This window comes from Pyrgilauda ruficollis, unplaced genomic scaffold, assembly GCF_017590135.1.
Source record: "Pyrgilauda ruficollis isolate IOZ18807 unplaced genomic scaffold, ASM1759013v1 scaffold3, whole genome shotgun sequence".
NCBI lineage: Eukaryota > Metazoa > Chordata > Aves > Passeriformes > Passeridae > Pyrgilauda > Pyrgilauda ruficollis.
Window position 1 is genome coordinate 22,290,855 of NW_024524377.1, and position 26,702 is coordinate 22,317,556.

Genomic DNA, 26,702 nt, shown 5'->3' on the forward strand with positions numbered 1-26,702 from the left:
AACCTCTGCGCAGCAGACAGCTGCTTCGCTCTCCCCTCCGTGCAGGGGACACCGCCGCCTTCCCCCGCCCGGGATGGCAGACCCGGGGATCGCCTGCGACGGGACGGCGCGGACGCGGTGAGCAGCGACCCGCGGAGAGCCGCCACCGGCCGCTACCAGGGGCCGGCCCGGACAGCCCGGAGAAGGCCGGCGGAGCAGGGGCCCCGCGGCGCGGCCCTGGCGGGCGGTGCTCACCTGCTGCCCGCGGCTGCGGTGCCGGTGCTGGGGCGGCACCGCCGCTCTTCCTTCACCGCCCGGCCCGGCGGCGCCGCCAGCCCCGACCAACCGCCCGCCGACCGCGCCGCTCCCGCCCAGACATCGCCAATCGAAGCTCCGCGCACTTCACCCGCCGGCAGCGCCCGGCCCCGCCCCGCGGTCCTTCGCGGTGCTCCGGCCGGGCGCGGCTCACCCGGGCTGCTGCCTCGGGAGCCGCCGGCAGTGCGGCGAGCCGGTGTGTCCCGCGGGAACTTGGAGTGCACCCTATTTCATTAATATTCCCTTCTCTTCTATTTCCGCCCCGTGGTTTCTCCCCGGCCACTCTCCCCGCCTCGCCCCAGCCCCAGAGAGGTGCCCGCTGCTGCCCTCGGGGCCGTGGTGTCGACACCGCCGCCCCAGCGCCAGCGGACCAGCCCGTGCCCGGTGTGGGCACCGCATCCCTGCGCTGGGCTGCGGCGCTCTCCCGGGCCACGCCCGAGCCCCCGGCGCCGGCGGGCTCCCGGGCACTCACTGCGCGGGGCCGCCAGAGCGCGGAACGGGCCCGGCCCGGAACGGCAGCCGCACGGTCCGAGCTGCCGCGGGCCCCTCGCGCGGGGGCACCGGCGCGCGAGACCGGGGCGGGCCCGGCTGCTGGCCCCGCACTAGCCTCGCGCTCCCTAGCGGCCTCGCGCTGCCGCGGCCGCATAAAGGGCCCCGCGCACGGCCCGGCCCCGCAGCGCCGCCGCACCGCCGCACGGAACGGACCGGCACCGGGCCTGCAGGTAAAGGGCAGCGCCACCGCCCCAGCCGCCGCGGCTTCGGCGGCCGCACAGCACCCTTTGTCCTTTCTCTCCTGGGGGCGGCGCCCAGCAGCGGGTCCCCCAGGGGTGGGATTGTGTTTAAGGGCTTTTTTCCCTCGGTGCGGACGAGACCCCGCGACCGCGCCCCGCCCCGCCCGCCGCGGCTGTCGCTGAGGGTGCTGCACCCCGGGGACAGGGCCAGGCTGTCTCCTCACGTAGTCCTCGGGTCTCCCGCTAGTCGGTGGTGTCCCTGACGCGGGCTGGGCTCGGGGGCCCTCGCCTGTCCCCTGCCGCTTGGGGAGCGGCCGCAGTCGCGGCCGTGCCGGGGTTTCAGCCTTGGCCGTGGCGGCGGCTGCTGCCCCCGGCCCGGTGGGAAAATCCCCAGCGTGCCACCAGATCGCCTTGTCAGAGGCGAGTGCAGCCGAGAGAACTCGGCTGGTGCCAGCGACCCGCTCCGTGCCCCTGCGAGCCGCCTCCTCCAGGGAGATCAGCTGTGCACCGGAGTTACGGGCTTGTCGCAATAGTTAATGATTGCCCGTAGGCCCCGAGCCCTTGCTCGGCACCAAGAGGTATTTGGAAATAGACGGTTTCTTTAAGTTGCCTTGGCTGTGTGCCTGGGTTAAGTGTATTTAAAGAAGAGCTGCTGCAGGGGAAAGACCTTGCTGGGTTTTGGCAGTTCAGTATAAAATCAGAGGGGACGAGTGACAGAGTTGAACTCTAGGGAATGTGTGCTCTCTAGAGGAACCTCTCGGCATGTGGACTGGTGTGCAGAAGAGGGATGCTACTGCGGTACTGCCCCGGTTCATAGAGAAACTGGGGACACTGGTGACTGAGGATGGGAAAAGTGCCAGTACCTGGGCTGTGATCCCATAAACGTGTTGGATGCTGTCAGAGTGGTTGAAGAAGCTGCTGTTCCCACACATCAGTGGAGGTGTGTCTCACCTGCCTTTGTGTTCTCTTCGTGGCAGCAGCATCGAATGGTTGTGGAACCAAACCATTGGTTTGATTGCTATTACTGACATCGTCTGATTTGTATTAGTTTAGTGGAAGCAAACCACAAAACAAGCAGTGTTTTCTGGGTTTGTGCCTATCTACATTTTTACTTAAATGAATCAGACTCTTTCTCAGATTGTGCCAAAAGCAAAACTGAACTCTCCCACAGTAGTAATTCTGTGCCTAGGCCATGGACTATGATACAGACCTTATTATTTAGATAGTCACAATTGAAAATTGGGTTCAAAATACTTGCATAAGTAAACTGATTTCAGATAGAGTGAGATCATGTGAAGTTCAAGTTCTCCTTGAGGACTAGAGAGGCCCAATATAAGCCAAGGTACTGTCTGTGTTAGGGATAGAAATTCCTGATCTTTTAAACTGAGCCTCAGTAACACAACCTTATTTTACTTTTTCTTTGTTTGTTTTTTTTTTTTAAGAGTTTTGTGTTATTTTTTGGGTGGGTTTTTCTTTTGTTATTGTTTTTTATTTGGAGGTGTCTTTTTTGATGTTTTGTTGGTGGTGGTTTTTTGGGTTTTTTTTTTTTTTTAGCTTTTGCACTTTAAAAGGTTTGGATAAGCTTGATCCTGTGAACATAGCTTAGAAAGTTTATTCTCTTCCCAAACTAAAATTGTTTAATAGATTGGATTTTGGAAACGCAGCACAAGTTACTTCAATTTAAAAACAAAAAAAATAAAACTTTAACCCTGGGATAGTCTCCCAACATGGTTGTAATGTGAGGCCCTTGCTCTGCAAGCCTCACACCCCCCAGTGCCTTGGTCTAGCTGAACAGATCCCGTGTACAGTAGGACCCTTCATTCTGGATCAAGCCGTTCCTGGCCCTTGCTCTCTGGGACTGCAGCCTCAGGCACAAGGGCTTGCCGTCTCACTGGAGTATCCCAGCAGCTGCACACAGCAAACGACTGGCTGAAGGAGGAACTTGCCAAGTCATAGCTCTTGCATAATCAGAGCTGAGACCCAAGAAACTGTGGCTGTTGGAAAGAAGGGCACTTTAGAGCAGTTCAGTGCCTTCTAAGGTTTTCTTGACAAAGAACAAAGTGCGAATACAAAGGCAGAGTTCAAGTTCTTTTTTTTTTTTTTAGCCTTTGTTCACAAATATCTTGGGAAACCTGTGTTCCCTACAGCAAACAAATCTCTCCAGTATTTATTTTATCTGTAGAAATAAAGCTTGCCACAAGAAAATACTCTTGATGTGTAACCCTTGGATTTTTCTACCTGTTTCCTTCCTTCCTGGGGGACAAAGTTAATAAAGAAGCTTACAATATATTAATCTTAGTAGTTTCAGCAGTATGATGTGTCATTGAAATCATGTCCATTAACCCCTGATTTTCAGAAAAAGGTGGAGAAACAGGTAACTGGACTAGAACTCATGAAGTCTAAAAGTAAATGGTGCTCATCTATTTCTGTGGAATTTGGGGGAAGAATTTGGTCATATTTTAAATGTTTTTTTATACAATCATAATTATAGCCCATGCCCTTAATTGTCAAGACATTAACCCTTCTTTTTATCCTCACATAGATCTCTTTAGGAGCTGGGGCTTTAAGGAAAACACCATGTAGCATGAAACTAAGGATAAACTGAGGTTATTTTCAAGACTTTTTGGAGAGATCCTCTATGCTATGTTACTGCCTCACCTAGTTATGTTGTAAAAATGCAGGATACATGTATTGGTAGCTTTTAACTTAGATTGGATTTTTTTAATGCCTTTTGCAGTTCAAGATGTCTAAAAAAATCCATGGAGGCTCCGTTGTGGAGATGCAAGGAGATGAAATGACGCGGGTCATCTGGGAGCTGATTAAAGAAAAGCTGATTTTTCCTTATGTAGATCTGGATTTGCACAGGTAATGACTCTGTGACATTCAGCTGAATGTACTGAAGTTTGCATGTGTCAGTAGGTGTTGATGGATTTTCATTTAGCACCGGAGGCATGCCCTCCAGGGTTCCTCACAGCAGTAAGCAGTGCATGCGGAGTTGTGAGTTAGAGTTTTGCCTGTACTGTGCCTCTAAGAAAGTCTCTCAGAGACGTGGCCTGTATTTTCATCTCCTGTGCCTTGGGGTTTCCAGCACCTGGACAGTCTGCATGACTCCCTGCAGCCTAAACAGTGAGAAGAAATATGGGCTGTTTCAGCCACTCCTGACTTGAAGCATAGCATCCTGCACCCCTGAGTGAGCTTATGGCTTTTTGCCATGCCTGTTTGAAGATCTGCCCAGAGGACAAAAGAGTGTGTGTAGGGCACAGACTCTGCCCTGATGGCTGTATGCCTGAGCTCTGCTGTTGACAATGTGAGCAAACTGTTGCAATTACTCCCTGAAGCTAGGCTGTGCTCCTGTACTCCCTTCTGGAAAAAAACAAGTACTAGCAGCTGGGTACAGCAAAAGGGACGTGCTATCTATAGCATCTGGCCAAACAGAACAAATAATCTCCTCCTTTTCTGGCCACTGAGCTATAATTATTAGAGAAGTATCCAGCTACATTGCTCCTAGCCATGTGGACAGAGGCCTTTGGTGATATCTGCCATAGTTAAACCCACAAGTCTGACCTCTTCCCCTGCCACTGGAGTCATTTGTATGCCACCTACATCAGGCTTTCTGCTTGTTGGTGTTGGGAACCAGGCAGACAGGAACCCAGCAGCATAATACATGCATGCAGTCTGGAGAACATCCCTTTTCAAAGAGGGTGGGAGGAGGGCAAGCAAACCCCTGGCTGAGGCAGCACAATGTCTAGATTCATGTACAGCTGGCTGTGCTTCAGGGCTGTCCCTGGGCAACCATTGTTCTCCAAAAGCTATTAAAACAGTGAGTATGGAAATGACCTTCCTCTGATGTTTGAGAGGAATATTGGCAGTTTTGCTGCCAGAGCAGGATTGTGGGTAGATTGTCAAAGCAGTTTTTAAGTCTAGTACCGCTTCATGTGCTCAGTACATGAAGGAAGCCAGAGCCTTCAACACAAGAGGTGGCACACATTCATCTGGGGATTTTGCTGCTCCATACAGTGGAAACCCGCAACGGACAGGTGCCATTGCAGGAAGCTCAAAAGGCAAGGCAGAGGAGATACTGTCCTATGCTGGCAGCAAACCTTAGCCATAAATTGAAGCTCTCCTTTCTCCCATCTCCTACCAACTGCCACTTAACAGGAGAAATGTCACTGTATAAGTCTGTTTTCTTCCAGTCCAGCAGCATTTGCACTGGAAGAGGGATAACTTCAGTTGTTCCAGAATGCTGCAAGTACACTCACAAGCACATATGGGGTCTTGTTTCTTTCCTGTTGAGCACAAACAAATGTCCTGGGAAGTTCTGACCATATTTGTGGGTTTGTTACAGCTATGACTTGGGCATTGAGCATCGTGATGCTACAAATGATAAAGTAACTGTGGAAGCTGCTGAAGCCATTAAGAAATACAACGTTGGCATAAAGTGTGCAACCATCACTCCTGATGAGAAGAGAGTGGAAGAGTTCAAGCTGAAACAGATGTGGAAGTCTCCCAATGGGACAATTAGAAACATCCTAGGTGGCACTGTCTTCAGAGAGGCTATTATCTGCAAGAACATTCCCCGGCTGGTGTCCGGATGGGTGAAACCCATTGTCATCGGCCGTCACGCTTATGGGGATCAAGTGAGTCACTTCAGTGTTTACCCCTCTTCTTGTCTTAACAGGCTTATTCCTGGCTGGTATAGAGCTCCAAAGACTTAGACATCCCTGTGCTCCTACTCTATCCCTTGCATTCCACCTGGGAGCATATTTGCTAGCACTTAATTTGTATTGCACCTGGCAAGTGTGGGAGTGCCTGGTTCATGCCTCTCTTCCTTGAGCATTCAGAAACCTGTGCTTGGATTACACAGGCCTGTACTTAGACACTTAACTCTGCTAGGTTATTGTTCTTCACCTCTCTAGAACACTCCTTCCTACATAAGAACATCTTTAGAAAATACTGTTTTACACTGCCCACCTTCTTACTTTGCAGGACTTTCTAATTTTTTTTTTTTTTTTTTTTAACTGTGATCTGCTGCTTTAACTAACACAGCACATCTGCAGAGGTGGTATCTGACCTGGGCACATCAGGCTGTGGTACAGAAGTAGGGAAACCTCTTTTATCAAAACTCTCCTGACAATGGTAGTACAAGACTGTGGAAAGCCCTGGAACTGTTCTCAGTGTTGTGCCCTCTGGGTAGCCTGGAAGAGAAGAATCAGTGATACTGTTCTCCATGGGCAATCATGCTATAAAGCTTCTAAACACAGCAAAAGAAAAGTCTTCTAGAAGAGCCAAGTGCTTAAATAGGTGGCTAAACCTGCAAAATGAGGGCAAGTCATTAAATTACCTGCCATAGGAAGGTAAAATAATAAATTTTCTACAGGAAAGTAATTGCAGAACCCTGACATTAGAAAAGAATAGGATTCAACATCCTTAAAGGTTGTGAACAATTGAGAAGGTTAAAATAACAATAGGAAACAGTGGATTAAAGGGAAAGGATTGAAATCCTGCAAAAGTGAGATTAAAGTGAAAGGAACAATATAAGAACATACAAAGGACATAGGAGCAAGACACTAACTTGAGAACATCTCAGGAAACAGATTCCCTTGATAGGAGGGAAACTACATGAAAAAGAATCACAAATTTCAAGGAAATGTAACCTGAAATAGTACTGTTCAGGAAAATTGGGAAGATGAGAGAGCATTTAAATACTTAAAGTTTTTAACTTCAAAGACTCTTACTACAGATTGGCCTTTCCAATGTCATCTTGTATGACATATGAACCCTGTTACTTACAAGATCAGCAGCTGCAATATGAATGGCTTTTTTGAGGCAGGGAGAGGGGCTTTTCTATCCACCAACCACAGAACAGTCTAAATACTCTGCACTTTAAAACTTCAATACATCTGCAAAAGTAGATACTCTGCCAATTGATGAGGCCCAAGAATCTGTGAGCTTTTTCCCCTGAAGGGGAAGATGGCTTCTGAAACAGGCAGACTTTTGACTATTTAAGGATACAGTTTAGTGGTGCTCTTGGCAGTGCTGGGTTAACTGTTGGACTTGATGATCTTAAGAGTCTTTTCCAACCTAAGTGATTTCATGACTCACGTCTTTCTAATCTCTAGTAAAATAATCCAATGACAATAATGCTGAATAAAAAGTCTACTTAGTCATGTTTTTAGTATAGCTGTTTTTCTGTAACCTGCCCTCTCAAAAGAGGACTGTCTTTTATGGCTCTCTCTTCCTGATAGATAAATTATCATGGCAATTTTTTTTTAACAGTACAGAGCAACCGATTTTGTGGTACCTGGGCCTGGAAAAGTAGAGATGACCTACACTCCTGCAGATGGAGGCAAACCAGTCACATATCTGGTCCATAACTTTGAAAGTAGGTATTTTCTCTAATTAGTGATTAAAACTGATATACTGATATTTTTTGATTTAATTCAACCTTGAATTATCAGTCAGATCTGTTTGATGGTAAAATATGACTTTGAGGTAGAGTGGGGGAGAAAGTTTGGGCCTTCTTCATTTATTTGTCAAGTACTAAAAGTACCTTGAAATCTTCCTGGGATCAAAGATGCACATCAAGAACACAATCATATTAGATTGGCCACCTGTCATGCTCCTTATATGATGACTCTGGTAGCAGCATATATGTTTTTCTCTCTGATCAGAGGCAAACTTGCTATGTAAAATAGGCTTGACCTAAGGGGAGATATATCTGAGAACAATCCATGTGCAATTCTTTCGGGGTTTAGTTTGTTTTGCTGATCTCTATATCTTTGCAGTTCTTGCCCTTCTTTATGAAGCAGTCTTTTTATTTGCTCAATAGAAATGAGAATTAACACTTACTCTGTAAGGTGGAATTAAGATTTCACAAGAATGCTGCTGACTGTGTAGGCTGTAACTGTTTTAATAGATGCAGTCACAAAGGTTTTAGTGTCACTCTTCTCCCTATTGCTCTGCTGGTTGCAGACATTGCAAGGCTCAGGAAGAGTCCTGACGTTGCTGGGCTTTGTTAATGGAAGCAGTTACAGACAGGTTGCCAGAACTCAGGCTGTTTTCTCTAGGGGCAGGATTCAGGAAAACATCATGCAAGTCATGTCTCTTGTCTATCATTGATCAAAGGGTTCAGGATTTAAAGTCTTATGGTGATCTATTTAGCTACAAAAAAATGAAACCCCATAAACCACAGCATCCTTGTTTGTGTGCAGTTGGTTTTGCAAACAGCTACCAAGATTGACATAGACTCTCCTTTGTAATACTTGATTTCCCTGGCATGCTTGCTCATAAGAACCTGCATCTGTACCATCTCTTGTTGCATAGCCTTTCATCTGCAGTTCACCTGCTTCACAGCCAGTCCCAATCTGTTTTCATTTGATGGATGACTGGTGAGTCTGTGTTGGAGATGCATGGCTATCCAGCTGCCAGTCTGATTTGCTACTCTGCATTGCATCAGCAAGGAGAAAGCAGGGAAATGCAAAGATGGCAGATTACTGCTGTTGCTCTCTGTGGGAAGCTGCCCTCCCCACAGATAACTGTTGTGCCAGCATATCTCTCAAATTATTAAGGGAAGCTTGTCTTTTAGCTGTACTAATATGTTCAGCCTTGACACTGAATCAAGAAATTTTTAGGAGGCAGTAGGATTGTATGACTGCAATAAGGATTTTCTTTTACATGTATGAAAATAGCTGTTTGAATAACACTTAATAGCTGTCATCCAGCAATGGTGAAATCATGGTTCCAGAGGACAGTCTCTGTAGCTGATCACACCCTGAACTGTCCTTGACTCCATAGGGAAGAGGGAAGGTACAGGGATAACATGTAACAACAGGAAGTTAATTCTCTGCCAATATCAACTTTAAATGACATTGCTATCTTGGCAAGCACATAAACCTTCTCTGGCTTCCCCTCTTCATTCTGCATGTATGTCCATATAGTAACAACCATCTGAAGGTGGTAAGCACAAATGGATATTAGGAAAGGTATTTAAAAACTCTGGGTGTTTCTAGAATAACGATCCCTAATATTGGTACTGTACAAAAACTAGAAAGATGGTGGTAGTGAGGTGCTTAAAATTAAGTATATGGTATCTACTTTTCACTAGAAATAGAGTTGTGCTCTGAAAATGACAAAGCTTTCTCATGAAGGTCTAGACCCTATTTTCACCCACAATCATCCTCTTCTATGATCTGAGTGCTGCTTTCTTCTAGGTGAGCTGGGCTGCAAGTTAGTACACTTCCATTGGTGCTTCTAACACATCTGCCTTACACAATCTAAGTCATGTGAGTGTTGATAGTTCCTCAGAGCCTTCTCAGGACTTGCCTGAGCACCCACATGACTGGCATGTTCTTCCCACAACTTGCTAGAAGTGAGCCTGAGCGGGTGGATCAAAGTGTCAGGGTAGGCCACATGTGCTGAAAAAAATGCAGGAATTCATGTGGAGTCTTGTTTACCTGAGCTAGGCAGGTAAGTCTCAGTCTTTGCCTGCTGGAGTTAGTTCTGAAGTTGCAAAGCATTTAAGGTGGGAGCACATCCCTTTCTGACTTTGAGACCTCCTGCTCCAAACTGCTGCCTGCTGCTTTGATAGAAAAAGACTGTATTACTTAAATGGCTAATAGGAGTTCAGGTACATTCACTTCTGTCACAGTGTGCTTGAGTACTTAGCCTGGATTAGAACAAAACTTCTTAGAGGGATTAGATCACATTATTAAGGTGTACTTGCCTGTAAAACAAAACCACCTTCCTCTCCATGTGTCACAGAACTGCTGGAGCTTTGGCTGATAATGCAAAGCAAATCTTCTCCTGAAAGAGCCAACCTTAAATTGAGAACTAGATTTAAGACACCTGGGGAGAGCACCAGTCTGCCTGCCAGCCAGAGTATGCTATGGGGAGAATAAAATTCTTAAACCAAATCTAAATCTAGTTGCTTCCTGTCTGTTCTTCCTCCACTAACAGGCTGTGGTGGTGTAGCCATGGGAATGTACAATCTTGACCAGTCTATCAAGGATTTTGCCCACAGTTCCTTCCAGATGGCTCTGTCGAAAGGCTGGCCCCTCTACATGAGCACCAAAAACACCATTCTGAAGAGATATGATGGCCGCTTCAAAGACATCTTCCAAGACATCTATGACAGGTAATCGGTTGTGTACTTCCTCCTGTAATACATAAGTCTGCAGCAGGAACTTCCTCTCCAGCCTTGTGAGTTGCTTTTTCAGACACTCAGCAACACTTTAAGGGCACAGGGGGTGCCATCTCTGTCACAGTCTCCCTTATCCTGCAAGGCACAATACTCAATGCAGAAAGCTCTGCTAAATGTGGCTGTAGTGTCCATATCTTATAATAAAGCCACAGATTCTCTGTGTGTGCTTCTATGACTCTGAAGCAGCCTTGCTATAGCCTAGCAAAACAGACAAGGGGAAAAAAGAGTAAAGAGAATGCAGGGTTTTTTGGTTTTAATCTTACCTTTATGCACCTCTCTATGTACAAACTATGCAATTCCCTGTTCGTATGACAAGGTGTTTTGGTTTTTGTTTTCTAGAGAATACAAGTCCAAGTTTGAAGCCAAAAAGATCTGGTACGAGCACAGGCTCATTGATGACATGGTTGCTCAGGCCCTGAAATCTGAAGGAGGCTTTGTCTGGGCCTGCAAGAACTATGATGGGGATGTGCAGTCTGACTCTGTTGCACAAGGTATGAGGTGCTTCCTGTGCCACAGTGAAGCAGGCTTAGTGGTAGTCTCTTGTGTCCTTCTGTCGCATCTTATGGAATGGCCCAGGATGTGGTGTTGAGTCTCAAAGCTTGTATTTCAAACCTGTTGCCAGTTATAGAGGTATCAGACAGTCAAAAAAATTCTTTTGCTTTTACAAGAAAATCTGTTGAATGTAGACTCTGTAGTTGTATTTATTTACAGGAGGGAAGTTTCTACCACATGATAACTGGTAGGCTTTCTATTCTAATGGACAGTTTTTACACAGCTGGTTCTGTGTCACTGACAGCTTGAGTCAAGCTGACTGCTGCTGAGTGTGATGGCAGGTGCTCTGCAGATAATCCATAAAACTTTCAGGACCTAAAGCTACCTGTCAGGTGTAAAGAGAGAGATTGATGTGTTTAACTTTATGTAATTGCAATGCTTGATCAAAATCCTATATAACCAAGGTACCTGGTGCCAAAACAAATATGGATGCAGAATTCCACAGGACGAGACGTGTGGCTTTATGTAATACACTCTTTCTGAAGTAATGCCACTAAACTGCCTCCCACAGAACAAGGATGTGTGTTGGACTGCTAAACAAAGCAGCTTTCACACATGGAGATCTCTGAAACCTACAGGGTTAGAACTTGTGTGAATGTCCAATATCAGAAGTTGCTGGTTCCTCTCACAAGAGCAGATGCTCTTAATAAGAAGTTGTTTTGTTTCCTGTCACCCTGTGTGAAAGACAAGCAGTCCAACACTTACTCTTCTCTTACTGTACATTTTCAGTAGAAATCTGTCCAGCAAATTAGGTAAGAAAACTAATTTCCTTGAAATGGTGCAAAATGTCTGTATATCTGTATCTCATGGTTCAGCTGGACTTATGTTCAGATGTACTGTTATTTTGTTGTGTAGGGACTTGCTAGTTAATTGCAGAAGCACTACTGCAGCTCTGCTGTTCAGGGATTTTCATATCAGTGGGAAGATGTAGGGGGATTGTAGGATGGGGAGATGAAGGGGAATTTGAGGGAGCTGTCCAAAAGAGACACTGAACTTTTGAAACTGTATTTTGTAGGCTATGGCTCTCTGGGGATGATGACCAGCGTGCTGATCTGCCCTGATGGCAAGACTGTTGAAGCAGAAGCTGCTCACGGGACAGTCACTCGTCACTACCGCATGCACCAGAAAGGCCAAGAAACCTCCACTAACCCCATTGGTGAGCTGCTTTTCACTGCCCTTCATCATCTCTAGACATGAAAGAACAAGTTTAGAGTAAGAACATCTGCACCCTTTCTGTAGACAACTGTACCACTTAGTGGTGATACTTGCAGGTCATAATGCATTTTTCTTCCAGAGATTGTGAGGACCCTTAAGGGGAGGGAAGTACCTAAGATTTTTAAATGCTCATCGATCAAAAGAAATTACAAAAGTCAGAGGGTCTGCAAACAGTCAGAAAGTAGATCAGTAAATTACACACATGGCATGGAAACACCTACTATATAAGCGCACAGAAGTGGGTTTTGGATAAAGGGGCAGGGTGAAAGTGAAGAGGGGAATTAAAAGGGAAAGATGAATTAAAGAAAGTAAGAAAGGAAAAGAGAAATAGAAAAAAAAAAAAAGAGGGAATTAAAGGAAGAAAAAGAGGAGAAAAGAGAGAAAAATAGATCACTAGTCCTGGTTACAGCCTTGATCCAGCTGAGGGGATACCAATTCTGGTTTCAGTGCTGATCCAGCTGACAAGTGGCAATCCAGCTGCATTGGACAAGTGGCACCCTGGCTGCTGAGATGTCTAGGGCCCTGGGTGCACCACCTGGGCTTGGCAGGGCCGGGGTTGGTGGGGAGAGTGGTGTACCTTTTTATGGACAGGTTTCTTGCTTTTTATGTACTTTAGTCATCAAGTGCCGTCCATTCTTTCAGGCCTGTCTGGAAAGGGGTCAGAGGACTTTGGGTGTCTTTGGTCTCAGTCCCACGCTATACTCCATGTCTACTTCCTGCTATTCATTCTTGTGCTTGCACTGTACTATGTTGTGGTTCTTTCTCATGGAAAAGTGCTGTCCTGTTTCCACCTGGCCCCTCTTTTCCAATCAAATCTTGTTCTTTTTCATGGCATGTCAGTACCAAAAGTCCATGGTTGGCTCTACAGCTGTCCAGTTATCAGTGTTTGAGACATAATTGGCTCCTTCTCTTGAAGTGGGCTCAGTTGGTCAGAGCATGGTGCTAACAACACCAAGGGTGTGGATTCAATCCCTGTATGGACCATTCATGTAAGAGTTGGATTCAATGATCCTTCTGTGTCCCTTGCAACTCAGACTAGACTGTGATTCCACGTGTATCTTCTGGAAATCATGACCTCCAAAAGATGTCACTTTGGGCTGCTGTTTAAAGGGTTGTTAGAGAGTAGGGTATAGTATGCATTAGCTCCTTATAATTGAGAGCTTGAGGGGTCTCATTTTGGGTCACTGTTTATGGGGTCACAAGAGAGTGGGCTTTAGTTATAGTAATTTTCCATCCTGGCTGCAATTCAAGTTAGTAACTTTCTTTGAAAGTACAGTAACAAAAATATTATTCAACTTGGGCTGTTATTCAGACAAGAAAAATATCTTTCCAAGGCTATTTATTAAAAAAAGGTCCTCATTAAACACCACTAGTTCCTGGGTTTCCGATAAGCTTGAGAAGGGCTTAGGTGTGGTTTGCCAAGGCCAAATGAGCATTTTTCAAATCACAGTGTGGCCTGAGGGAGTCAAGGGAGTGCACCCCCACAGACTTCTTGTGACTTAAGTCAGCTTCTCTGGGTCCTACAGACACAGCTACAGTCTGAAGCAAAAAACAGGCTTGAATGGAGTGCGTGTGAGCAATAAGCTAGACCTAACTTAGCCTTTATGCGCTCACTCTTCAGGAAACAATTGGTTTATAGCCACAAGACCTTAAGGTTTCGGTTAGTTGTTTTTTATTTTAGTTCTCTTTCTGATGGCCCAGAAGAACCAACCACACCCCAAGCCATGCACACACTCGAAGTGTAAGGGTACCTGGAATGGGACGTGAGGAAAGAATCCTCTAAATTTGAATAGAGACCAGAGCATAATGTAGAGTTAGGAAAAGGACTGCACCCTTCTGTTACAATATTCTCTGTAACTACCAAGTCCTACCACCTGTCATTCTTTCTGACTTGGGCAGGAAGAAAATAAAATGGCATGCATAGAGAGATTACTGATAGCAATGAGTAGTTTCTGAGGTCTGCTTTGGTTTTGGTTTTTTTGGTTTTTTTTTGGTTTTTTTTTGAGTTCCACAAAAGGCAAAGGATACCTAGATGAAGATAAGTGTTCTTTCCTATACCAGATATTCTATCTTTTTTTTTTCAGTCTGCTTTCCATTTTATTGGTATTAAAAAATCCAATTCTTGTTCCACATGATGATTTAGAACAACTTTCAGGAAGTTCTAGATAGATAGATAGAATAACCCAGTGTTCTCTCTCAGCCTCCATCTTTGCATGGACAAGAGGCCTCGCTCACAGAGCTAAGCTGGACAACAACACTAGCCTCAGGAACTTTGCAGTTGCCCTGGAAGAAGTCTGCATTGAGACCATTGAATCTGGCTTCATGACAAAGGACCTTGCTGCCTGCATCAAAGGCTTGCCTAAGTAAGTGTATGAAATAACCAGCTATGCCTAGAGAAGGCTGTTTTGCGTGGTGGTTCTGAACAGCACTGGCTGGAATGTTATTTTTAGTGTGCTAAAGAACAGGAGTGTGTCTCACAGGACTTCCTGTACCCTGTGCTGTAAAAGGAACATGAGAGACTCCCTGACCCAAGTAGCTCTCTCCCTGCTATTGCACCATGAATGGGAGAAAAAAGTAAAGAAGGAACTGCAAAGATGTACATGTTTTTTATGACAGTCTAGCTATGGTGGCCAGATCCTAACAAATGAAGAAGACCTACGTAACTGTAAAATATCACCTGGCTACCTCTTCCCAGAGCCTTATGGCAAAAAAACCCAGCCTGATGAGTAGGAGAGAACTTTTTTGGTTTTAGAGGCAAAGCATAGAGTTCTTTGAACAGTCATCCTCTGCTTTGATTATCTGAGAGTCTGTACAACTAATACCTGTCTTGTTTTGTTTCCCCCACCCAGTGTCACACGCTCTGATTACCTGAACACCTTTGAGTTCATGGACAAGCTTGCTGAAAACTTGAAGCGGAAGCTGGCCTCTATGCCCAAAGCTTAAGGCATGGGTTACACTCAAGCTCCCCTAACAAAGTGTCTCCCACTTACATCAGAGTGTAAGTGGCATTGTCTCATTTGTTCTGCTTCTTTTAGGCTGTTCTTCAGCTTTGGCCGTCTGGTATTATCACACTGGCAGATACTTCCTATCAGAATAATCTCTTTGCCCAATTACTAGTTTTTCTCTTGATTTTTTTCTATCTGATAACACTTGGGTCTTCTTGCAAAGCACAGGCACTGGAGGTCTCTTTCCCCAAGAAAAGTGAATTCTGTAGACTGGAATCACCTGAGGGAATTTCATGACTTGAGAAGGTATGAACTGGGGGTTTTAGCAAGCTCTCCAAACTTTGCATCTCAAAGATAGGTCCCTTCTTAACCTGCTGCATTAAGTCAACACTATCATGACTCTGCAGTTGTGCTGGATTCACCTCATATGTACTTCAAGATCTTGGACTCCATCAGGAGAGTGGGAATGGTGCTCCACACCAGTCTCTATTCCATCAAAAGCCCCCTCACATGCCTTCTTTCTGCCCCATCTCACAGACTTCAGTCTCACTAGAATGTGTTACAACTTTTGGCTGAAGAAGCTTCTGTGTATTTTGAGCACACTATTGGGACTACTTTCTGCATTGTTTTTAATTGCAGTTGTTTTGTTTTTTCTTGTTCTTGCTTTCTTAGTTGTTCTTTCATCAGTTTTAGTTTAATAGGCTCGCTCCAGGTACATTCACCCATGATTGCTCAATCTTGCTGAATTTTTACAGTCTCACTCCCTCCAGATGTGAAACTATACTAATATGTAGATGATACTCTAATTGAAGGAGATTCCCATGAAAAGGTGTGAGAAGCAGCAGCAATAATAGGAAGCATTACATGAAGCAGAAATTGAAATTCAGCCTGAAAAATGTCAAGGACCAAGAAATAAATTTTTAGGCACTTGGTAGATGCAGCCAATGCAGTAGTTCCTTCAGACACATTAAAGGAATTAGAACAAATTCAAGTGCCCCCATCAAAGAAAAAATTACAAGAGTTAATGGGAACTTTAGGATATTGGAGAAAACATGTACCTGGCTTCTCTGTTATTGCTTGCATAAGTACGTCCGTATCGTGCTTTGTTGTGTAACATTACAAACACTAGATAAAAATTAACATAGACACTTTTTACACTTTTAGAAAATCATGTTTTCTGAAACACTTTGAGCTGCTAGACTAAGCCCTACTTTTGCCAAGCAGATGAATTTGATAAAAGCTCAGTATGGGTCTGGATTCCTGGTTTTGTTCGCAGCAGACCTGAAGTTTTTCTCTGTGACTTTGATGTATGTTTATCTCTTCCTCTCAGTCTGAAGGCCAGTTTGTGTCACAGCTGCGGTCAAACCATCAGTGACCTACTGTCCAGCAGACCTTAGAAATGAATACCGTCCTCCTCTCTTGAGTACTTCCCAGTGAGTATAAGTGAGTTCAGAGGGCTATGCCAGCTCTTCCGCAGCCCTCCTGAATTTATCTTGTAGTGCCAACCAGAGCACAGTGTCCTGATACCAAGGGATTTGGTTCCATTGCTACAGTCAGGACTGTAGCATTTGAGTAGCACTTAGTAAATGCTGGAAACAAGCCTTATAGGCTAAGAGCCTACCAAAGCCATGCTGCAGTGTCTAAATGCAGGCCATGCATTTAGTTATGCTCCTTCTGACTGGATGTGAAGCATAGGAACTGTTAACCTCTTCCCTCACCCTCCAATTCATAAAGGTGCAAACTTTTCTCCAATTGTCTGGGCTATTACTTACCCTTGTTGTCTTACGGCAAGTCATATCATGACTGTGAAAACTTATTCCATCCATGGTTGTGTGTTGGGCTTTTTTTTTAAGGAATATTTTTAATTCAAACTAAAATAAAAGCCAACTAACATTCTTTGTGTCTCCTTCCTTTGTGTGATTAGCAGATATGGGGAACCTGCCTCAGAGAGAGACTCCAGTAGCTTCAGTCCAGTACAGGCTGGGACAGACTGTTAGAATGTCATATAAGCAAAAAGTATCTCCCTTCTTGGAACAGAGTTTCAATTTGTTCTAGCCTAGGCAAAGCTGTCATGTGTGGTGTCATGGTAAGCATCAGGTAGTATACAAGAATTTGAAAATACCACTTGCAGTGAAATTTTATTTGGGGAGTAATACAAACTGATACATCATTGCTCAGCAAAACAGAAACTGTTACACATGAACAAACTCTCCCCCCTCCAGCTGACTGCTAGAGGTGGTGATTAGGATACCGATGCCAATGTTAGACCAAAGGAGCTACTATTACCCTGTGTTTGAAGCACAGCTCTGTAACTGCTAGCAGCTGTCTCCGTGCCTTGAATGTCAATGAATACAATCTACTATTCTGTTATTAGCACAAGCACATCAGTGCAGCTGGAAAATGTCCCATTTCCCCATAGAGGCAATGGAAACAATTACTGGGAACACTTGGAGATCTAAGTTCCTGGCCTGGCTTCTGACATCAGTGGGTCAACACAGACAGGTTCTAATACAACAGCATTTATAGCAAGTGTTATAAGTGTTATTTACTAGTTCCTACCTGGCTTCCAGAGTTACAGAATACCAGAGAAAGTTTGGTAACTTCCAGAAAACTGAACAAATAAGTAAGAGGGCATTTTTGAATCTCAGGCTTTTTGTTTCCTAGTTTTAATAACTTAACGGTACAGCTTAAATGTAAGCTATGTAGTAGCATTTCCCTGACTGCCGATGACACCATTTTCCCTCTAAAAATGAAGTTTCCAACTTCTGGAGTCCTCTGAATACAGAGAGTACAGCAAGACCCAGCCTATCCTCATGAACTGATAGATGCTGCTGAGGTGCTAAGGAGAAGGAGTAAGTATGGTAAGAAGAAAAGAGCAGCCCTCTCCTTGCTCTGCCACAAAGAGGAAACGCTTTTCCTGCTTCCAAACGGGCACTTTTCCTTCCCTTTTACTACTGCTGTGATCCCTTCTTTTCCCCACCACTCTCTCAAACATTTAGAATCAATAACCTTCAAAGTTACACCAGTAGACCCTAAAAAAGGCAAGTGCCTGAAGCCAGTGGGTGCTGCAATGGAAGAGTAAAGGATTTCCTGAAACACAGCTGGCCCCATCTGGAGTACTGTTGTCCAGCTGTGATTCCCAGCTTAAGAGGGATGTGGACCTGTTGGAGCAAAGCCAGAGGGGGAACACAAAGATGATTAGAGGGCTGAAATACCTCTCCTATGAAGACAGTCTGAGAGAGTTGAGATTGTCCAGTCTGGAAAACAGAAGGTGCTAGGGAGACCTTATCAAACTATCCAGTACCTCAAGGGGCTACAAGAAGGCTGAAGGAAGTACTTTTTCAACAGGGCCAAGGAGTGATAGGAAAAGGGGAAATGTTTTAAAACAGCTCTGTCCCACAGGACCTGCTCCTCTGATCACCTTTCCTGTAACAATACTCAGTATGAGACAAGACCTGTTTAGATCTGGTCCTAAGCACCTGGTGTTTCAAACATTCCTTAATGTTGGTTGGTATAGAGCTCATCTGCTGCTGCAGGGAGCTTTACATGGCAGACAGGGAGAGAACAGGAAGAAAGCAGAAGATAGCTAGGAGCTAATCATACAGCACATAAGGGCCATGCCCATCATTAAAGCAGACATCCATCAATTTGTGTCAACCACTTTTCCCACCCCATAAGTCTCAAAGATTTGAAAACAGAAGAAATGCACAGCACAAGGCTCCATTTGTCAAATTGGTCCTTGGGTTGCCTTAGTTGGAATAGTTCAGCTGCCTGGTCAGCCACCTCTGTCTTTGCTTGGGCCTCTGCATTCAAAGCGGTAGCCTTGCGGCTAAACACACGAGCTCCTAGGAGCTTCGGGGCTGCTTTCAACCACTATTCTAATCCTTTCTGTTGTTATCAGCTTGCCTGCCTTGGCACTGAGACATCCTTCAGGAAGCCATTCTTTGTTCTCTTTCATCTTCTTGGTCATTCCCTGGGCTTTGACAGGCTTCCTATTTTTTTTGTAGAGAGAAGAGTGGAGGAACTCAGTGTCTGTAAATGGGTCACCCTGCCTCAGTTTCCTGCAGAAACAAAAGGGTTACATTGAAGCATCAAGTATTCCTTGAATTAATGTATGATTTTAAAGTTTCTAATTTTAGTGCAGTTCTTCCCCATAAGATGATTAAGTGGTACAGTTTGTTTCTTGCCCAATACACAGTACTGGTGCAATATAACCAGCTATTTACAGAAAGTTCAAACTGGGACACTTTCCAGGGAAAAATACACCCAGTAACGTTATATAACTACGAAGCCATCATTTTAGTAGTACATGACTGTGCAATAGCCAGTGGATGTACTGAATCTACAGTTTCCTAGGGAAAAGATGCAGCTGTTTGTTTAGGTATATCTGCTAGTGAGTATAGATACAGGATGCTCTCAGGAGAAAAGTATTACTCAGGTGTCTAAAATTTTAGTTGTCACAGAATAAATGAATTTAGGGCTTTTGCTGGGCTGTCTTTAGTCTGTATTTTATCCTTGTGCTACTGCCTCATTAGCACTGGAGTACCACAGATGCAGGCTGCCAAGAGATGTGCTCATTTCAACAAATAAAATAAGATCTTTGGTAGCTTGTTGCCAGAAGCCTAAAGATCCATTTGTACTTATGCAGAATTTTGGCATAACCACACAGTAGTAGAAGAGGAGGGTCACAGAACACAAAGGGTAAGAACTTGGAACAGAGCAACAGAGGGTCCAGCCCTGGAGAGTTAGTACGTGAGAGCAGAGCAGGGGTTGCAGCATGGGAACAGTCTTTGGAATGAATAGTTTAAAGCCCAACCTATTGATTGATGGCTCTTTGTAGCAGGTGGGCTTCCGTTTCCGCCTAGATGAGCGCCCTGATGCATCCTCCGAGCTGGAGTGAGACAGAACCCTGGCATTGTTCAAGTCCTGTAGTGGCCTGATACCTGCAAAGGGAGACATTCACATGGTTTAATCATAGTGATTCTAAATCATTTCCAGATATCCTAAGAAATAACAGGTGACAAATAGAAAAAGTTGCATTACCAGGTTTCTCTGAACGTGCACAATCCGGAATCTAATCATATTGCCCCTAAACTCAGGAGACCCTTTTAATCCAAAAATACCACACCTGCTCCTCAAAAGTCAGCTCATAAATCAAATTAGGTCCCTCAATAAAAAAATCACTAATACTGATAGGATCATGGGCTCTGGTGTAGTAGAAAAATTATACAGAAACTCTATTTGATAGCTGTAATGTTCAGGAGCTTACAGCCTGGAGAAGACAGCAACCTTATAGCACACCAACAACCTACCAGCAACCTACTGACTTCCAGCAAGACAGAGGGCCCGTGGTCACTGCACCTTTCCAAGTGGAGTCAGCCAAAAGGAGGACAGGAGAACAAACTTCCTCCCTCTCTACAAAGTACAGCTCACTCCAGTTGTAACAGGTCTGTTTGTCAACAGCTATAAAAAGAAAAACCCCACAAGCACAGAGCACCCATTAACAGCAAACTCCCCAAAAGGATCAGCTTAACTATTGTAGTACCGGCCCAAGGATGCACCCTCCAAATCCTTTTAAAAAACAAACAAACAAAAAAAAACCCCACAACCAAAATAATTTAGGTTGGGTCCTGGTTAATTTCCAGTGAAGATATCACCTTAGAAGCATGAAGTCTTGCAGCACTAACCATTCTGGACCAAAAGTTTTCCACCTTCTTCTTATTTTGTGTCCTAGTAACATTGACTGACTCTAATAGGCAGGGTCAGCATCAAGTTAGATTTTGAAGTGCTTGAATACTTGATTTTCTAAATTAATAGGCATGCCCTGTAGATAACAAGAGTGGTAAAGCAAGACTCAGCACATGCTGCTAGTCTTGTCCCAACATCTACACATGGACAGGTGGACAGAAATTCTTATAGAAATGCTGATAAACTAGAAGCAAATGCAGCCACAGAAATGACAGGCCAGCACAAGTGGAAGCATAAATGGTGTAGTGGAGACTGATTTTTAACTCTGAAAAAAGAGAGGAGAGGAAGGAAAATATAAGTACTTGCTGCATGGAGTTTTTGCCCTCATCTCCAAACACAGGTACCTTCCCCAGCTTACCACCTACCAGATTCCTGTGAAGGTGAGCTCCAAGAACTTGACTGGACTTGGTTCCTTTCCCCAGGTATTTCCTCTGCAGTCTCTTCTTTAAATATCAGGGACTTTTTCAACCAAACAGGGGGTTTTGCTGGCATTCTGTTGCCCTCAGTACTTAAGCTCTTGGAAGCTGGTACTTCTCTAAGTCTGGAGCTGACAGACAAAACTGCAGAACTGCTCTTACGGGAGGATTCAATACTGTGTGAAAGGTCTGTCAGACTATCTGCAAGTGATATCTCAGGTAGCTGCTCCTCCAGGAAATCACCTGGCTCAGACAGCAGATGGCTAATGCAGGAAAACTTCCCCATCAGAAGAGTCTGCTTGGATGCAAGTTCTGTGGAACTTCCAGTGAGAACCTTGGTACCATCACTTTTTCTGAGCAGGGAATCAGTCTCTGGAGGTCGAGAGTTGCTCCTCTTCCTCTGAGGCCTGGGTTTGCAAGAGGCTTCTTTTGTCAAAGCATTCATGTTGTGGTCAACTTCACCTTGCCCTTTTTCTTGAAGGCCCCCTGTCTCTTTTTTATTGCTCTTTTGATTGCTCTTAACAGCTCTGGGGATTTTGCTCACTTTACTCCCAGGAACAGACTTGGGAGGTACATTTTCACCCCCTTCAGATTCTGTCTGGAAACAACCCAAGTTTCCTGCAAGACCCAAAGGATGGACAATATATGTTTCCCTGCGCTGTTTTAGAATATCTGGGAAATGCTTTCTGCTCTCATTAGCTACTCCTTGAACATCTATGCAGGGCCTAAAAACATTAACTTCATTTCTCTGATCACAATTGCTATTCCTGGCAGTATTCTTCCTGCTTGTTTGGCTTCTTTTAGGGCATTCTTCAGCTTTGGGCTCTGGTATTATCACAGTGTTTGGCAGATAATCCTCATCAGAATCATCTCTTTGCCCAATTATTCTAGTTTTTCTGTTGGCTTTCTGTCTGATGCTCTTTCTGCTCACACTTGAGAATTTTGTAGAATTCTGTAGACTGGAATCACCTGAGGGAATTTCATGACTTGAGAAGGTATGAACTGGTTTTAGCAAGCTCTCCATACTTTGCATCTCAAAGATAGGTCCCTTCTTAACCTGCTGCATTAAGTCAACACTTTCAAGACTCTGCAGCTGTGCTGGGTTCACCTCACATGTACTTCCAAAGTCTTGGACTCCATCAGGAGAGTGGGAATGGCGCTCCACACCACAATCTCTTTTCCTCTTGTCAAAAGCCCCCTCACATGCCTTCTGCCCCATCTCACTAGAACTTGTTGCAACATTTGGCTGAAGAAGCTTCTGTGCATTTTGAGCACACTCTTCACCTTGAGATCTGTCGGGACTACTTGCTGTATTGGTTTTAATTGCAGTTGTTTTCTTTTTTCCTGTTCTTGCTTTTTTAACAGTCTTTTTCTCTCTGATTTTACACTTACCTTTGCTTTTAACCTTTTCAGGAACAAACTCAGGGACCTGGCTATAGCTAGGGTCCCTTTCAACACCACACCCCATTTCTTTTGTCTGTGGCTGCTCACAAAAGGTCTCTTTACCCACAGAGTTTCTATGAGAAACAACAGCAGCTTGAGCCGGTGAAGCCAGGGGGCTGGGAGATCGCAGCTGTTGCTGTGTGTTTTTCTTGCTGGAGCTGCTGTTGTCCTGTGCAGTACTACCCCAAGCTGCCTGAGTGGAACTGACATGTGGGAAGATATCCAGAGCAGAAGATGGAGTGCTTGTAGCAAACAGGGTGGAACGCTTTCTCCTCTGAGTAACGTGCCCTTGTGAGAGACGATCAAATAAATGTTTTGCCATCTCATTGGCCTCATATGAAAGAGTATGACTTTCCAAGGCAAGCGTTGGCAAATTGTTGGGATTTTGTTCAGTGCTGCACAAGACATCTGTTGGAAAGAAAACATTCATGTTTAAGGCTGAGAAATGCAGCAGGCAAATACCATCTTTGTCCATACACTGCCACAAATCCAGAGCATAGAAAAAGCATTATCTTGAGACAGGGACTCCCCCAACTTACTGTGTACCAGATTTGCTTAGCTGGCTTCTCTCTGAATAAAAGGGCAGCCCAAATCAAGATCCCCTAACTAGCTGTAATATTAGGAACACTTATTATCTGTATAAGAGATATCATTTAAATAGCAAATCCACAAGAAACTGTGGTGCACCTAGTCAGATTCTGCACTTTCAGACATCTTCAAAAGTCTTATGTACGCTCAGTGCCTATTACTCAAAAATCCTGATTTGTGAGTTTGATCTACTGCAAACACACCACATATATACATAACTCCAGCAATAACAGACTCAGTGGAGCATGTTGTTAATACCAGTCATTAGGAGCTACTGGAGTTGTGGTTGAGAGCTAATTAGAGTTATGGCCTTTATGCATTTCTGAGCACAGACACAAAGTCATACCAGAAGAACAGCAAGAGATGCAAATTTACCTCCAAATATGTGACAGTCATGAAAAGCCTCCTCTGTTGCCACTGCTTCAGTCACCTTTTTGCCATTCTCTTCCTGGTGGAACTGAGGGTCCTCATCGTGCTGTGGTGGCAAAGTATTTTTGGGGGCAACAGGCACAATTTTCAAGGTCTCATTAGAAGCAGGTCTCTGAAGTTCTCCTGCATTAGAAGCAGGTCTCTGAAGTTCTCCTGAGGATGTTTGTAGTGCTGTGGAGCTGCCAGCTTGCTGCTCTGCATCATGCAGCTTGGAAATGGGCACTCTCATCGGTATCTGTGTAACCCTGGTGAGAAGGAAGAGCGGCGATGGATCATGTTTCTCATATATGACAGGCCCCAGAATCCAGCAGACTAACTACAGGCCACGTGTGGGCAGCTCCAAGGACTGCCCTGTCTTCAAAGGGAGAGAAGAAATAGAACTTCAAATATACTTTAAGAGATCATGTTCTGACCATCTTTCCAGAAAGTTTACATCATACAAGCAGATGACTATGAAGCATTTTTATGTAACAAACATCATAGCCAGCTATGGCACTCACTTGCTCAAGCAAATCTTGCTGTACTCAGCAGCTAAAAAGAGAAAACTGCCTAAAAGTAACACGGTCTCAAAGAAAGGAGGTAAAAAGACTAGTTTTTGCACAGACTCAGCATTAGAACAAACAAGACAAGGAGTGGCAATAAAAAGACAGAATAAAGGAAAGCATCAAGCAGTGGTTGTTCAGAGAAGCTATCTCATATGAAACTGGCAACTAGGCACACACATAAAACACAAAAAGTTTAGCATATAGAAATTCAGGACAAGCTTGGTGGTATCATTTTAAAGCCCACCTCAGAAGCTGACCATCTGCAATATCATCAGACCAGCTATCTTCAGTCATGATGCTCTTCTGGCCACTGCACAAGGATGCAGAATTTATATGGAACTGGAAAGAAGAGAAATAGGAGAGTGATTTAAAGTTCTTGAAATCTCTCATGCAGCCTCCTGCACAGAAACAGCAGAAGGTCAGTTTCTTTAAAAAGTGTGTAAAGTATTGCCAGCAACCCTCTTACGTTACAGAATAAGTTATGGAATAAATTGCAGCAGAATCAGATTGTGTCTCCACGGCCTAAGGATGAAGTTAAATTAGTTCAGATAATCTGAGACTAGGAAGCAGAAGTATTTTCCCCTCCACCCATGAGACAGGACACAGGGAAAGTGTCCTATTCCCTATGCCAAGCTGCCATGGTAATAATTTAAAAAAGAAATTGAAAAGAAGTCACAACCTCTCAGAACAGAAAAGCCTACTGCCCAATATAGCAAATAATCCAGAGGAAAACAGTTTAAAATGGTAGTTTTTCCTACACAAAGAGTTACCCTGGAAATCCTTAACACCAAACTGGCCAGGATGTAGCCAGCACAACTCAAGCAAGCAAAGAAAAACAGGTGAAGCATCCAACACTGAAGTGAGCAGGCAACACAAAGCAAAAGACAAAAAAAGACAGCCCCCTTCCCAGAGCAGTGTGGTCAGGTTTATCATGGCTTACCTCAGACAGCTCAGCCATCTTAACTGCAGCCATAAGATTGTCCATTTTTTTCAACATATCATTCTGTGTTGAAGTAATAAAGAGAGAGAAGCCATAAAGACATTACATCAAAACATCTATTCCAACAAGGATGCTACAAGCCAGAGGCATGTTCTGGGGAGAACACAGCTTGGAAAAAAAAATAAGCAAATGAATGGGGATCTTTTAGATATGTTGAGAATCCAGACATTCAAGAGCAACAGCTCAATCCTCCCACAGCTGAGAAGCTAGTGCAGCCCACCTTGCCTACCACCCCTCCCCATGCCAGCCACACAGTGAGTGCCATACCAGGAAGGAGAGCCTGTGCCGCAGCACAGCGTTCTGGAAGTGGCACTGCTTCACCTCCTTCTGTAAGATGGTCTTCTCCTGCGTGAGCCGCTGTGCATTGGCTTTCTCTGCATTGAGGGCCAGAGCCAATGCTTTATTGTTCTGCTTTAGGGAGACTTTCATAATGGAGGAGTTGTCTGTGAGAGACAGAGCAGTATCACACACCATCAGCATCCAAGGTCTCACCCATACTTCTCCCGCCATCATAATTCTCTCTCTTCCTAGACCAGCCGTCCTCAGATTCAGATCTCTACAACTCAATAGCCCCCTCACAAAATTAGCAGTATCCTTCCATAATAACATGCAACACTTCAGATACCCTCTCCATCCTCAGTGGGTCACACTTAGAGAGCAAGCTACTTCTTCAATTCTTAATGAAGATGGTGTAATTGAAATGCTGAGTTTATAATTATAAGCTACTTGCTTTGAATAAGTCACCAGCAGATAAGTCCTCATCGCCATTCAAAAAATGGGAGAAAAAACTGTTTTCTTCTATAGTTGCCCTTGAGTAAATTTGGACCCCTGTTTCCCAATTTCAAAACAATTAAATGAAAGTAATGGAAATATCAGAGTTTTTAAAGGTAGTCCAAATTATCTCCTGTTCTCTGCGTTACTTCCCCCATAAAAACACAGCTGGCCTAGATTCCGCAGAGGACTGTATATACACTAAAATACTTCGTACACCTTTGGGCACCTTGTGTGGCACTTGAGACTCATCTACAGGGCACAGAATTCGCTCAAAAGCCCCGGGCAGAGAAACAGCTGAGAAGCAGCACATGAGCTCTGGTAAGGGACTGCTGCCCACTCCCGATGCCGCGGCCAAAGGCCCAGTTGTAAGCTGACACAGCAGCCAGCATACGTCCACACCGCAACGCAAAATATACTCACTGATGATCTTCGTTTTGATTTTCGATGCAAGCGAGGCATTCAACTTCGCAGTCCTCAAGGCACCCTTTTTCTTCTCCCGCATCCGCTCCCTCACGTCGCTCAGACTGAAGAAGGACATTTCGGCGGCCTCCCACGCTGCCATCGCTGAAGAGAGCGACACCGAGCAGGGTCAGCACCCGTATTTCCTTTCGGCAAGCCCTTACCGGCCAAGGCTAGCACTTGCCCCGAGAAACAGCGCCGGGGCCCGGCGAGGAGGAAGACGAGGAGGAGGACGAGAGCGAAGCGGAAGCCGTGTCCGCCAAGCGACTTTCGAAAGCCGCGGCCGGCGGGCGGCCCGCCCTTCGCCCCGCCCCGCGGGCCGGCGGCGGAGAGCGAGAGCGGCGCCGCCTCTGCGCCCCGCCGG

General features: G+C 44.9%; 4 protein-coding genes across 15 annotated transcripts in view; 1 reads left to right on the top strand and 3 right to left on the bottom strand.

Annotated features, from left to right (window-relative positions):
* The window catches only part of PIKFYVE (phosphoinositide kinase, FYVE-type zinc finger containing), a 62,782-nt gene extending 62,259 nt beyond the window's left edge, over positions 1-523 (bottom strand). For 6 of the 8 annotated variants that reach the window (XM_041472978.1, XM_041472977.1, XM_041472976.1 and 3 more), the window contains exon 1: positions 4-369. The gene's annotated coding sequence lies outside the window, so the exon portion shown is untranslated. Of the gene's footprint in view, positions 1-3 lie in introns of all 8 variants that reach the window. The other 2 variants (XM_041472980.1, XM_041472979.1) reach the window with 1 other exon arrangement.
* A 429-nt stretch (positions 524-952) lies between these two features.
* Positions 953-22,869, top strand: IDH1 (isocitrate dehydrogenase (NADP(+)) 1). Of its 3 annotated transcripts, XR_005955566.1 has the most exons (10): positions 953-1,016; positions 3,763-3,890; positions 5,371-5,662; positions 7,302-7,407; positions 9,981-10,158; positions 10,564-10,715; positions 11,792-11,932; positions 14,192-14,354; positions 14,841-14,989; positions 22,613-22,743. XR_005955566.1 is itself a non-coding variant. In XM_041472868.1 (9 exons), the coding sequence occupies exons 2-9, from the start codon at positions 3,769-3,771 to the stop codon at positions 22,647-22,649; spliced, it is 1,191 nt and encodes a 396-aa protein (XP_041328802.1). In that variant the 5' UTR covers positions 953-1,016; positions 3,763-3,768; the 3' UTR covers positions 22,650-22,869. The 3 variants fall into 3 exon arrangements, 2 of the variants coding, with proteins under 2 accessions (XP_041328802.1, XP_041328801.1); XM_041472868.1 differs by lacking the exon at positions 14,841-14,989 and having other exon boundaries at positions 22,613-22,869; XM_041472867.1 differs by lacking the exon at positions 22,613-22,743 and having other exon boundaries at positions 14,841-15,101.
* Positions 15,098-26,537, bottom strand: SGO2 (shugoshin 2). The gene is made up of 7 exons (XM_041472866.1): positions 26,300-26,537; positions 25,373-25,548; positions 25,046-25,108; positions 24,350-24,444; positions 23,507-23,805; positions 22,106-22,951; positions 15,098-15,255 (listed from the first exon to the last, which is right to left on the bottom strand). Exons 1-7 carry the CDS (start codon positions 26,439-26,441, stop codon positions 15,128-15,130), a joined length of 1,749 nt encoding a protein of 582 aa, XP_041328800.1. The 5' UTR covers positions 26,442-26,537; the 3' UTR covers positions 15,098-15,127.
* On the bottom strand, positions 16,963-22,098 carry LOC121356451. 3 transcript variants are annotated; one of them, XM_041472872.1, is made up of 4 exons: positions 21,050-22,098; positions 20,249-20,399; positions 19,753-19,879; positions 17,030-18,997 (listed from the first exon to the last, which is right to left on the bottom strand). In XM_041472872.1, the coding sequence occupies exons 1-3, from the start codon at positions 21,543-21,545 to the stop codon at positions 19,798-19,800; spliced, it is 729 nt and encodes a 242-aa protein (XP_041328806.1). In that variant the 5' UTR covers positions 21,546-22,098; the 3' UTR covers positions 17,030-18,997; positions 19,753-19,797. The 3 variants fall into 3 exon arrangements, with proteins under 3 accessions (XP_041328804.1, XP_041328806.1, XP_041328805.1); XM_041472871.1 differs by lacking the exon at positions 20,249-20,399 and having other exon boundaries at positions 17,036-18,997; positions 21,050-22,092; XM_041472870.1 differs by lacking the exon at positions 20,249-20,399 and having other exon boundaries at positions 16,963-19,879.
* Positions 26,538-26,702: the final 165 nt, after the last annotated feature.

What these genes read in the sequence shown, in the direction of transcription:
- LOC121356451 (XM_041472870.1), bottom strand. Translation starts at nt 21,545, where the DNA reads ATGAATGCTTTGACAAAAGAAGCCTCTTGCAAACCCAGGCCTCAGAGG. An exon ending in CTCACCTTCACAGGAATCTG is followed by an intron (nt 19,880 to 21,049) that starts GTAGGTGGTAAG and finishes CTCCCTTTGCAG; the next exon opens with GTATCAGGCCACTACAGGAC.
- IDH1 (XM_041472867.1), top strand. Translation starts at nt 3,769, where the DNA reads ATGTCTAAAAAAATCCATGGAGGCTCCGTTGTGGAGATGCAAGGAGAT. An exon ending in GTAGATCTGGATTTGCACAG is followed by an intron (nt 3,891 to 5,370) that starts GTAATGACTCTG and finishes GGTTTGTTACAG; the next exon opens with CTATGACTTGGGCATTGAGC. An exon ending in AACCTCCACTAACCCCATTG is followed by an intron (nt 11,933 to 14,191) that starts GTGAGCTGCTTT and finishes GTTCTCTCTCAG; the next exon opens with CCTCCATCTTTGCATGGACA.
- SGO2 (XM_041472866.1), bottom strand. Translation starts at nt 26,441, where the DNA reads ATGGCAGCGTGGGAGGCCGCCGAAATGTCCTTCTTCAGTCTGAGCGAC. An exon ending in AGATGGCTGAGCTGTCTGAG is followed by an intron (nt 24,445 to 25,045) that starts GTAAGCCATGAT and finishes TCTTCTTTCCAG; the next exon opens with TTCCATATAAATTCTGCATC. An exon ending in TATGGAGAGCTTGCTAAAAC is followed by an intron (nt 15,256 to 22,105) that starts CAGTTCATACCT and finishes GCTTGCTAAAAC; the next exon opens with CCCCAGTTCATACCTTCTCA.